This window comes from Plectropomus leopardus, chromosome 6 (genome assembly GCF_008729295.1).
Source record: "Plectropomus leopardus isolate mb chromosome 6, YSFRI_Pleo_2.0, whole genome shotgun sequence".
In the NCBI taxonomy this organism is placed as follows: domain Eukaryota; kingdom Metazoa; phylum Chordata; class Actinopteri; order Perciformes; family Serranidae; genus Plectropomus; species Plectropomus leopardus.
This window is the reverse complement of record NC_056468.1, coordinates 20585046-20598066: the sequence shown is the minus strand read 5'-3', so window position 1 is coordinate 20598066 and position 13021 is coordinate 20585046. Positions and strand designations below refer to the sequence as shown.

The 13021-nt window shown below is 40.2% G+C and overlaps 1 protein-coding gene across 1 annotated transcript in view; it reads left to right on the top strand.

Annotated features, from left to right (window-relative positions):
• Positions 1-2833: 2833 nt before the first annotated feature.
• Positions 2834-13021, top strand: part of bmpr1ba (bone morphogenetic protein receptor, type IBa) — a 33116-nt gene continuing 22928 nt past the window's right edge. The window contains exon 1 of the mRNA XM_042487543.1: positions 2834-2952. Coding sequence (XP_042343477.1) covers positions 2847-2952 — 106 coding nt within the window. The 5' untranslated portion in view covers positions 2834-2846. The remainder of the gene's footprint in view (positions 2953-13021) is intronic.

The following is a 13021-nucleotide window of genomic DNA, read 5'->3' as shown; positions in this document are numbered from 1 at the left end:
GAGTTTGTTAGTTACAAAATAACAGATGCAGGAATTATATGATTTTTTTTGTCGATTCATTTTTTAGGTCTTCATTCTCCTAAGGAGAGAATTTTGCTATCAAGTCTATTCTTGTACAGCATTTTTGCTGTATTAGATTTTTCTTCTCACCACAGTGGCAGCCCAGCTAGAGAAAGTGAGAAATGGCACCACAGAACCAAAGAGTACTAAAGAATGTGTACATTGTTGCTAAATAAATTGCCAGAAGGATATAGAGTACCTGATATTTACAAATTAATTTTCAACATCAACATGCCGACCAAGACATCGAGTTGCCTTGGTGACTACTTAAAACTGTCAGACATAATAATTTAACATTCTCACAAATGCTAAATATCACTTAACTGCTTAGCTGAAAAACTACAAGGTCATCTCTCTTCAAAAACTGCATCTGGATCTCATTTCCACATGACACAGTAACTGACAGCAGCATCAGTTACTGTGTTAAGGTTGGTGTGGGAAAGGGGCTCCAGAGAAGGGCTGGGATGAGGGGAGACAGAAGAAGAATAGGGCAGGACTGTTTATTTATGAAGTGATTTTTCCTCTCATCGAGGAGCGAGGGAGCCAGGCCGCCTATTGTTTGTCACTAATGAACAACATGAACGAGTGTGAGAAAGAAAAGAAGTGCAAAGAACAGCGGCGGCTACAAACGAGACAGATTAACATGAAAACAAAAACAGTTTGCCCCATCTGTTTAACCTCAAAACTTAGAAATCAGCATTTTTAGTTGGATGAGGGGGTGTGGGGGTAAATAGCTGCTCATTTAGTGCTGTTTCAGGTCTGTAAGCAAAGTGTTCCCAGCACACACATACAGTTTTGTCTACAGTAAATGCCTTACAGGCAAGAGGATAGCTCTGAAAGGAAATGGTCTATTAGAGTGTCAGAGCCCATTTATTTATTAGTATAAAAGCTTCAGGCAAAGGTGATGTAATCTCTAATAGCTCCTTCAAAGTGTCTTTTCCAGCTACCTGATTTGTTCACTGCTCAGCACTGCGTGAAGAGATGTTTTGTTGTGGGATTTTTCTGGATTCCAGGTGTCGTTTTATCAAATACATTTGTTGCATTTTCTCAAAACACCCTCATCTCATTCCTGGAAAGCAAGTCTTTGTAGGTATAACCACCCAGCCTTAATGCTAGTTGTGTCATACTGAGCTAAAATATTTTGGGAACACGACAAACATGAGAACCATATTACACGTTTCCATCCGAACAAGGAGGAAAAACAGCCAGCTGTACTTGTTGCTGCAAACCAGAAAACCATCGAGCAAATGTTAACAAAGCTTGACTCGACACATCTCTTCCATTTGTTTATTAATCGAAGATAATGGAAGTAAATTCATCTTTTTATTGTTTAATTTCATTATTTATCATTACAAATACACTGTTTTAGTAGTCACATAGTGAGAAAAAAGAAATCTCTTCTAGAAAAAATGATGAATAAAACAATTGATAACAAAAAAGATGCATTAATAATTGTTAACATCGAGTCGTAGCCCCTGAATCGTAACTGAATGGCCAGAGATTCCCACCCTCAATCCCTACCCCAGATAGAAGTTGGACAGGACTGTTTGTGCAACTGTGTAAGTGAGACACAAATAAAACAGAATTGCTAATAAACAGTGTATTTCCACAGCTTACAGCAATATTGAATTGTGAAGTCAAGGTTGGTGAGGTTCCTCATATTTCAGAGGTGGAAATCTGACTTCAGGGGGCTTTACAGTTGAAAATATCCGACTGGGAACTCCAGAATTCTGATTTTCCAATACAAATGGAACACACCATGAGAACACATCAAGTACACTACAAATTTAGCCTTCTCATGTATCAAAAGTAACAATTGAAGGCCACTCTGTTTTAGCACACTTGAAGTAGGCCCTTGCTTATAATTACTGTGCCACTTTGGATGCTCATGTGGGCCTGCACAGGGTCGTTGTTAGTGTTCACACTGCTGACTGTTACTCTGTGTAAGAGCTTTAGATATAATTGCCGAACATGAACTGGTCAAATATTCACAGTCCATACACAAACCAGGAGCCATTGCATGTTTTTTGTGATGTTTGAATAGAACTGTGGTTGTTTAAAGACTTGTAATTTTTTCTTTGTCTAAATCTTCTACAATGGTTTTGAAATCCATTATATTTATGTGCTACTGCTGCAATGCTTTCTTTACAGTCTATGTATAGATTTAATTAACTATTCATCCCACTTTGCCCTCGTTCAAAGAGTTCATGCAGAAAATGAAAAGGAAACGGTTTATCTGTAAGCTGTTAAAGGCGCTGAATCCCAAAGATCCTGCTGCTTGTTTTCAATATCCTCCTCACCCTCCTCCTACTTTTTACTAAACCCCATCTTGCTCCTGTCTGCTCCCTGCCCCCGTTTTCTTTCCACCCATGTCCTCCCACCCTGTGTGTGTGTCTGTGTGTGAGTGTGTGTGAGCAGGTCAGCCCTCCCTACTAGGCAAGTGAAGTAAACTCCCCTTTTTTTGCCCCCCCCCCCCCCCCCCCCCTCCCTCTCTCTCTCAGCTGGGCTGCTACTGTCAGACCGGGTTGGAGGACAATCAACTGCAACTGCTGCTGCCGTCGCTGGTGTGTTTTGTGTGGTGTGGACTTTCTCACGTTGCGGTGGACACACACTCACACACACAGGAGCTTGCATGCCTGGTACTCCTCCTCCCACCTCTCTCTCTCTCTCTCTCTGGCACATACATACACACACTCAGAGGAAGAGGCAGTGTGTGAGTGGCGGACCTTGTCGTGTGGAGTGTATTGAAGAGTGGAGAAGAGAGGAGCGTAGCAGCAGACTCTACCATGCCAGTGCAGGGAGAAAGGCTGAAGCGCTGTCTCTCTCTCTGTCTCTGGAGTCGGAGTCCTCTGCTGTTGCTTGGACTGTTCTCTCTTCACGCACAAGCACAGGGTGAGTTACTGCAAAACTTTCTCTCCTCCTCAACAGTGTGGCTGTTTTTAACTTTGCTCTGAAGTTTCTTTGATGCAACTCATCAAAAACGTGTTAGATCTCCTTTTTCACACTTTGAAAACTTTAGTTGTTGAGTTGTGAGTTCCTCTCCTTACTACAAACAGTTTGGGTGGTTTTGTTCTCTCCAGTTTCACATCTTGAATCTTGTATTTTGTGGATACATGTGTTGTTTTAAAAAAGCTGCAGCTTCAATCTGTGCTCTGCAGAGTCTCTAGTCCGTAAGCAACTCCTGATGACAGTCAGTTTAAGCTCCAAAACGTAGCAACTGATGTAGACATGACCCTGAACATAAGACATGTATGTGGTTGCTTTACATCAGGGAATCGTTCATGTTTAATGTTACATGTCTGCATCACAGCAGTAAGTGTAGGATTTGATAAAGGCCAGCGGCTCAAAAAAGCCCCAGCTGATATACAGTCCTTTTTATTTTATTCTCCAATCGTCAGATTAAAGGGTTTTGGTAGAGCAAGCTCTTTGTTTTTCCTTTTTGTTAGACTCATAACAGTAATTGTGTCATTTCAAACCACTGTTACAGCACAAATGGACAATTTCTTTTGTTTGTTTTTTTTAATTTTCATATCATATTGGTATGGTGAGCTTTTATTGACTGCACAAATGAAAACTGAGTTTTTGTGACTCAAAGTGTCATTAGTTAATTATTGTCTGATCGCGTCCAATTTCACACTTATTTAAAAGTTTGTCTATGACATTTAGTTTCATGTCCTCAATCGTAGTGTATTTGCTGTTGCCTTCAAACAGACAGAGTGATATATTGTCATGGAATGACATTGTTACCGTTGGCCGCATCAGCCGCTTTTGTCTGTGACCATGTTTGGTATCTGGAGTGTGATTGGCGAGGTGTTGAAAAGAGAACGTGTCAGATTTGATAGTCTGTTATGCTTAGTGCTGTGAAATGTGTCATTAAGGTTTGACACTCTGCCTCCGTTGTGTCTCCAGAATACAGGTTTAACCAGCAGTTCTGTAGATTCTCTTAACTCAGTATTCAGTATTGAAAATGATAGTGTTTGTGTTGTTATGTTCAGAACACAGGTTTGTACAGTGTTTCTTATGAGAGATAGTGTCCGTTCATATCTTTCTTTTTTCTCTTTATTGTTGGTCTATTTAAAGTCATTGGAGGTTATTTCAGCTGGGAGCCCTGAAGTTAAGCCAGTCAAATACTCATACTTCATGCTCAGTTTGCTATGTGCTGAGGTCGTCCTGCGACCTCTGGCTGCATGTCACCCCCTCTCTCTCGTCCATCTTTCCTGTCATTGTCAGAGGCTGAGTCGGCTTTCCTATGGAGCCATGCTGTGTTACCCTCCTCTTTTGATTTACTCTCTTTGCTTGCAGTTTTGTTGTTTAAAAGAAGCCTTGGAAGGGGTACCAGGCATTTTAAATGCTCTAAACAGTTAAATCTTTGCATTGCACTTGAATATACATGGATCCAAACATAAAAATTGCTTGAATGTTTTAGACTCATGGTACTGTAACACTGACCGCTCTGTCCAAGAAGCTGCAGAACAGCTGCCAAAGAAGAAGACATATGTGAAATGTGACATAAAGTTGGAAACTTACCAAGTTTTTTTTCTCGTTTGTGTTAAACCCACAGTAAATCCTTACTACAATTTAAATACCCAAAGTAAATTTAATATTTAGGCCATATTGTATTAGGACATGTTTGATCCCCCTTACTTATCTTTGTGCTTTAAATTTCTCTTACACATTGTGCTCACACTTTGTGTAAGGGGATATTTAATCTCTATAAGTGCAGTTTTGGATTTTGTGTCAGGTGTTGGGATTTGTTTTAGTTCATTTAAATACCAGTGTAACATTTGTGCGCCACCTGTAGACTAGTGAAATAAATCTGCTCCTGATATCAGCCAGATCTGAGTTAGAACTCACTGAAAACATTGTTTGTCTGAAGACACAGTTTTTCAGGCTGTATCCTATTTTTTTCTCTTTACTACTGCTAGAGTGGCCTTAACTCTACTTGCTCATTCTGTGTAAGTTAATAAATAAAAAAACCAAGACTATTTTTTAACTGAATAATAATACTGTGTTTTACACTTACCTAGATAAGGGCATAGCTGAATTTCCCAAATTAGAAAAAAAAATTACAAAGAGTGCATATTTTTCATCTTGGATGCTTTGTGTTTCCGTGATAAATGACCAAGCTCGACCATCCCCGATTTTAAATGAAAAACAAACAAACAGCTTAAGCAAATGATTTTATTTATCATTTACCTAATACAATTTAGTCGAATCAGGTGTGCTCAAGCAGTTCCAAGTAGTTAACACTGTATTCCAATCACATTTTGCCTGAGGTCTGTTAGTAACAGCCTCATTCATTGGTTGACATATAGTTGATTGATTGGACCAGCAACAGACTCATTCATTGGTTGACACACAGATGATTGATTGTCCTGGTAATAGATTCAGCTGTGACTCAACAGGCAAATGTTTGTTTTCTGAAAAATTGTATGAAAAAAAAACTGGTGCAGGTAGAGAGAGAGGTTTTGTTTATCTGGAATATCTGTACCTCACTTTCAATGTCTCGGGCTGCCTTTTTCTCACCATATTCCTCCTATTTTTCCCACTTTAAAACAACACATGGATGCTTGTTAGAGTGATCTTGAGTCTAGACTTCGTCATCTAGTGTTTCGTGGTCCTGTAGCCACAGGTGAACTGGAGTCATTACAGGTTTTAGACAGGCAGTAGACAGCTCTGGTGTTGTGTCTGCGTGAAGGTCACAGTTTGCCCTACAGCATGTCTAGGTCATTATCTCAAACAAATAAAGGACGATGTGTTCATTATTCCTCAAGGAGAAATGAGAGCATAGAAAATGTGCACACATATGCACACTTTATAAATCACACACACGCGCACAGATCTTCAGTGACCTTCCACCTACGCCAGGCTGCAGCCTTCAATGTGAGTTCTGGGAAGTGAGGAGTGAGCGTGATAGCTTACATTTCATTGTCCTTGGTGGAAATAAGCACCGCTGTATCAGTTTTCACAGTCAAAGCTCTGCCAGTTGCTTTGCTTTTGTCACTGCCCACTAATGAGACTCTGTTGTTCTCTGCAGAATTTTAGGTTTCGTTTTAACAGAGTAAAACACTCACTCGGTTTTGAGCCAAAATAATCGCTTCACTCATGTTGTTTGACACTGTGTTCTCCCAGTACTGAGAATGTGCTGTGTCGCTCTTCAACTTTCATCTCATAGTGATTTGTTTGTAGTTTTCTTCAAGTTGTTGGCAAAATCTGAGTGCTGCATCATTTTCTCTGTGTCACTGAACACCTGCTTGGTGATTTCAGGTTTCACTGAGGTGATGTTTTCTTCACACAAGGACAGATGTAGTCTAAACTGTGGTCCGAGCTGTAAATGAGAATCAAATGTAGACTTTTATTGTTGAATGCTGTAGTGTTTGATGTTATTTTTGTAGAAAATCAATAGGCTGCACAGGCAATATACAAGGCAAACCGCACGCTCTATTTGCTTTCACCATCGCCCACAATGAAATTGATGCAACTCATCACCTCAAAAGCATTCAGTTTAGTCTACTCAGAGACACAAATGGTGAAGAGTCACTTAGCTCTCAGGAAGTCATTGATAAAACTATTATTCAAGTGGAAAGCTGACTCAGACATTAGAAAGAAAAAAAAGGCAGTTTGAGCAAAGAGCAGAAGGCGTTAGAGCTGACTCACTGTACCAAACTGCTTGTAGCTCCTTCTGCTCCGCAGCCTCAAAGCTTCCTGACAGGATAGGTTAAGCTCCCTCGCTGCAAACAGATACCTCATTAGAACAACTGATCAGCTGGCTGTGAAGCTGAGATGCAGAGCTAAGGTGTTGCTGCTGGTTTGTTGAAAACAAATTGCTGGTGTCCTGAAGTAAACTCACACCTTACATTTAGCCTTTTTCTAATTTTCTCCATGTGATGTCTGACTTTTCTTCAACACAGCCGGCCGGGGCCACGAACTGTGGTCTGCCCCAGGGATTGTCTGAACAGTCAAGGGTTAACAAGGCAGGACCCAAAAGGCTAATGTAGAGGCAGGAGTTGAGGATATAGGGGTTCAGTGACAAAGCAATGACATGAATATGACTCCCTGATATGTGATATTTGGCACAGCTCCTATGTTGTGTGTTTGAGAGGACAAAAAGTGATCTTGAAATGACCTCTTAAAGGTGGAAGGTAAGGGGAAGCGAGGAGAGTTTAGGACTGAGGGGTATTACATCCTGTAATGGATACAGATCCAGTAACTTCTATCCCAGTCAGATTACCGGTCTGGCCCTGACTTCTTAAGACACAGCTGGAGCAGGGGAAGTTACATGTGTGTGTGTGATGTGTGTGAGAAAGAGAGAGCGGGAGTTAGGGGGGGATTTAATGAGTGAGGAAGAGTGATTTTGTCATACAGGGAATAAGCTGTGTTTTTAAGAATCTGTATTTATATTCGTCAACGTTTGGTCATATTTAAGACATAGGGAATTCATTTAGTATGTAAAGTAAATGTGAAGAAAAATACTAGCATTTTTTGTCACTGCTGTCAGAAAAAAATGGTTATTTCTTAATTGTATTATGTGTCTATTGGGTACAGAAAACAGCATTTGAATCCTCAGTAGGCCTCATTTGCTAATGTAGTGTATATACAGTATATATATATATGTATATATGCATAGAAAAAGTAAGTTGCTTGATTAACTACAAGAGAAAATAACATCAATTACCTGAAAATATGTTCTCAGGTTCACTTATCGTGTAGCTGCACTGTTGTGCTGGAGCTAATTTTAGCAGTAGTTTTATTTGGCTAGTTTATAGCTAGCATACAGTAGCTGATGGGGAACTGGTTTCAGAGCAACATTCATGGTGATTATCTAGTTATCTAGTGGGTAACGAAGGGAGGACACTAACATGCATGCGTGTCCGGTCGGCTTCCAAAACAAAAAGCAGAGAAGCTCTGATAACACCATACAGAGGGGTGAGCGTGACTTAATTCTCTGCTCAGTATGCCATTAATACTTTGTATCTTTACATAACAAACAGCTGTTTGCTGCTATATTCATGTTCAGAATCTCATATACAGAACCTTTAACTAATGTCCTCCCGATTGCCATACACCTTTTGTCCTCTGGGGTCATTCTGACCCCACATTTTGACTGTTATTTAAAAAATTATAAATTGTCAATCAATTCTGTGTTACACCTTTAGGCTTACTGAAGTCCAACCCATTACCACACATTTTCCCCTTCATTTTGGAATTTAGGACCAATAGACCTTGTTTACATAAGTATAAAAAACATATTTTGATGGCAAAAGATTTCATTTGGGGTCAGATTGACCCCAAGGACAACACGAGGGTAAAGTTGTTGTGGTTATTGTTGTGACGTTAAGTCCTGATACTCCGGATTGTGTGAGCTGAGAGCTCTGGGCACAGTATGACAAATACAGTGATGGACAGATAACAGGTGAAGCGGAGCAGAGCAGAGCAAAGCTGGCTGTCACAGCCGTAGTGCGCTGGGACTATAAGGGCTTAGGGTTTTCCATGCACACACACTCCCACCCCATAATACTCACTCCAACCGCTCTCATCCCCATGGAACAATTTTTTGGGATGAGGAAGGGTGATTGGGGCAGGATTCACTGCATTGTTTTTTGGCATGTGACCTTGTGCTGAGAGTCAAGATGGGTAATATAAATAAGAGGTGCAATTGTCGCTGTTTAAAGAAGTGAGGGAAAGAGATCCATGTCAGGAAGGAGGACTGAAAAGTATATATTTGTTTTTTTTTCTATTTTATATGCACTCACATGCACATGTTTTTTTTTAATTATTATTTGTTTGTTTTTAGCACAGAGAGTTGAAAAATGTTCAGCTTTGGGTGAAACGATGCTTTCCCCATTGTCTTTTTTTATCAAGCCACACAATCAGTGAGGAAGAGAGGCGGTACAAGCACAATAAAGACAAGCCGTCACATTGTACATGTACAAGTGCTGAACAACAACAACAATGGAGGAAAAAAAATATGTTAATAAATATATATTATTATATATTAATATGTTTTCTCTGATTAACCCACACAGCTGACGGGTCTATCCTCTTTTCCTACGTGTTTCAGCCTTCCCTTCACCTAAAACGTCAACATTTTTACTTGTGCGGATATTTTTTATGATAGCTACCAGACACTACCAAAGCATCACAGCTGAAAAAATGCTGTGCCTCCAAAGCGCTCTCAAGCCCTCCCAGCTGAGCGTTATGTGAGGAGCACCTGGCATTTTCAGCTATGAAAAAAAGCTTTGGTGGACACGGGGCATAAAGGCTGAGATTTTCAGCATTTTCATGCCAAAATTGCTCTTACTGGCTCATTTAAAGATGCCATCATGTTTTGTGTAAAATATAGAAACTTGTTAAGTGAACCCATGATCGTCCAATGGTACTATAATTTTATGTAATAGCTAATCATAGCACTGGAAAGGAAAGCAAACTAAGAGAGTGAACGAATCAGATACTTTAAATGTGGCAGCAAAAAATGAATATATCCATAGGCTGCAATTTAGGGTCATTTGTGGCTGTCAGGATGCCCACTTTTAACCAAATGGCTTTGCAATACAGACAAGCATCATACGCTATGATAGGTACCTAATGGTTGTCCAGATGGGAGTGGATGTGGAATATGTGTGTGTGTGCGTGTGAACGGGCCGAGCAGACGGCATGTTTGTCCAGTGAGATAGTACAGAGGAGGCCTGGAGCCGCTGATGGGTGATATGTGACTAAGTTAATGGGAAGCTAATCACACGGAGGAGACAGTGGGACGCATACAACTATAAACACATGTATGCACTTGCACACAAAGCAGGCATACACACACACACGCACACACACACACACACACTGAAACATGTAGAGATGTGTTCTCGTCATGGATGTTATACAAATACACACTAATGTCCACATTCCAAACATTATCCACACATTAATAGGAAATACATTAATATCCATCCACAGCGCGTGCGCACACACACACACACACACACACACACACACACACACACACACACACACACACACACACAGTCTCTCTCTCAGTGCATGCATACTTGCTGTATACACATACACACACACAGACTGTAAATGGATGGAAAGTGTCTGTTTAAGCCTGTGGAGATGACTGAGACGCCACAGACCACAACTCTGGGAAATAAACACATGGCAGCTGTAATGTTAACACCATCAGCTCTCCCTCTACACACAAACACACACATATGCACAGAAAACCTAGGCACACAGCAAAACGCTCACCTACACACAGATTTGTTCTAAATCTCAGTGGCGGACGTCTTAAATTCAGATTTTATTCATTTATTATTCAGCCTAAGCAATCATTGTCGGTGGCTGTTAATTCTGCATGACCATGATTGTGTGTGTATGTCATGGTGTGAATGTGTATATGTGTGTATGAAAGGTTTTGCTAACTGACAAAGAGTGTTTTGATTGCTCCTCCCGAGAGCAGTCTAGATGTGTGTTTGTTAAGTGGAGTATTTAGCTATATAACTGTTTGATATGCTTGTTGTGTGTCAGAACCACAGGCATAAAACTGTGTCTTCATAATATGAATCCAGCCTGGACGGTCTTGTCAGGGTTTAAATTGTTTAAAGCAACAATAACACACATTTGCGTTTGGCAGTGTGTCTTTGCTCCCTGTGATGCTTTGGAAAAAAATCTCAACACGAGTTGAGACTTGAGTTGATACTCATCATGATCTCATGAACCCATGAACCCCCCTTTGCAAGGCCTGGGATTTACATGATTTAAAAAGAGTTTAAATCATTAGGAAGAAGGCAGTGTAAAGCACACGTGTATGCAGAAAGAATGACATCCAAATGTCTTTTTTTTATCTAGTTGCTATATAGAGGGTTAAACTGTGGTTGATGTAACCCTAAACTGAGGGGAGCATGGGTTAATGTGGCCCTATTATAATAATTTTCAAGATCATATTTGTTTTGTGGATCTACAAGAATAGGTTTACATGCTTTAATGTTCAAAAAACAAATCATGTGTCTCTTTCACCCCTTTGCTGCAGCATCTCTGTCTGAAACAGTCGGCCTGAGCTTATATTTTGCCTCCCAGAAGCCCAGCTCTGATTGGTCAGCTGGCTCTCTTTATGCACATGCTATTCTATTTGATACATTGTGATATCACCAAGTTATGGAAGTAAATGCTGAAACTCAAACAAGCTGTTTCAGGCAGCTTAGCTTCAGGCAGTGTCTTTTGAGGGAGAGAGAGCTCCCTTTGACATGGACTTTGGGCTTCATTAGTCAGGAGACCTTTTGCAAGCACAAAAATGCCATACATAACAATAAAGAAAACGGAAAAACCCCTAAAGCATGATAGGGCCACCCTTAAAATTGCTTAATTAGGGCTGTAACCGGTTAAGAAGTATGTCAGTCAAATCAGATTTGGCTGTTCAATACCAACATTTAACTGTTTTTTGTTTTTTTTCCCTTTTTTACCCATATAGGGTTTGGGAGTTTTACAGTGTTCGGTGGGACATCCATGGTGACAGCAATGTTCAGGCAATTTAGAAAACAAGTCAACTTAGTTATCCGAGCTACTGCATGCTAACTATGTAATGACAGATCAGCACACTGACAAAAAAAGAAGTAAAGTCTGCTTGTCTTGACGAATGTCAGTTGAGTAAAGGTTCTCCGACTGATGTTTTAAATAAAACACTGCAGTGTTTAATTGCTTATTTGCCATTATGGTCCAGGAGTGAACAGGATGCAAATTGGAATGGAGAAAAAAGGTCAGTCATCATTTTTTCTGTAACCGCTTGTCCTCGTAAGGGTCGCGGGGGGGCTGGAGCCAATCCCAGCTGTCATTGGGCGGAAGGCGGGGTACACCCTGGACAGCTCGCCAGACCATCGCAGGGCCGACACACAGACAAACAACCACACACACTCACAGTCACACCTAAGGGCAATTTAGAGTCACCAATTAACCTGAGCTGCATGTCTTTGGACTGTGGGAGGAAGCCGGAGAGAACCCACACAGACATGGGGAGAACATGCAAACTCAAACTGGGATTCGAACCAGGGACCCTCTTGCTGTGAGGCAACAGTGCTAACCACAACACCAGACAACTGATCTTTCTATCTGGCCTTGCATATTTTTCTCCAAGGCTTCATCATTTCAAGATAGTGTAAACTGAAGGTTTGAAAAAAAAAAATTCAAACAGATCAAAAATAGTTAACATTTCTTCAGTTTTAACATATCTTCCGGTCCATACATCATTTCAGAAATTACCTTGCGTACAAAAACAGCTTGACCTAGGTAAGTGTATATGATGGGTCACTCTGGACTGTGTAAACAACTTAGGAAAACTAATATCTTAATTAGGGCATTTAATGTAATCAAGCAATTTTTGGGCACCAACTGAGCCAAGTTGAACTTGTGCTCTAAATACTGGGAAGATACAGTTTGTCAGTTGAACTATTTAGGTTTTTACAAATGCCAGGTCTCATTTGACCTTTGAATCAGTATTTAATATTTATAAGTGTTGCCTCGAGAACTAAATTTACAGTCAAATTTGTAACTTTTTATTAGGATAACATACTAAAAGGATAGGGTCACACTAAGAAATATTTTTTAATAAGTTAAATTTGTAATTTCTAGCCAATACAAAAAACTTTTTTTTTTCCTCCATCCAGCAAGAAGTTTTTGACAAATGATCAAGTGAACTTATTGAATGATACATTTCTGAGTGCAACCTTCTCTTTTTCATATAGATACATGAATTTAGTATAACTGACCAATTGGTTACAGCTCAGTGGCAACCCTACAAAAAGTATGATAAGATAAACTCATTCATCCTCCTCAACAGTGCCCCCTCTGCACTTCTCCGTCTACTCATGAATCACGTCCATGTCCTTAATGCCTTTCTATGTTGTTTATTTAAAGTTTGTGTCACTGGGAGTATTTATTTAAGGAAATGATGCAGTTGATGTGTTTGAATTGGCGC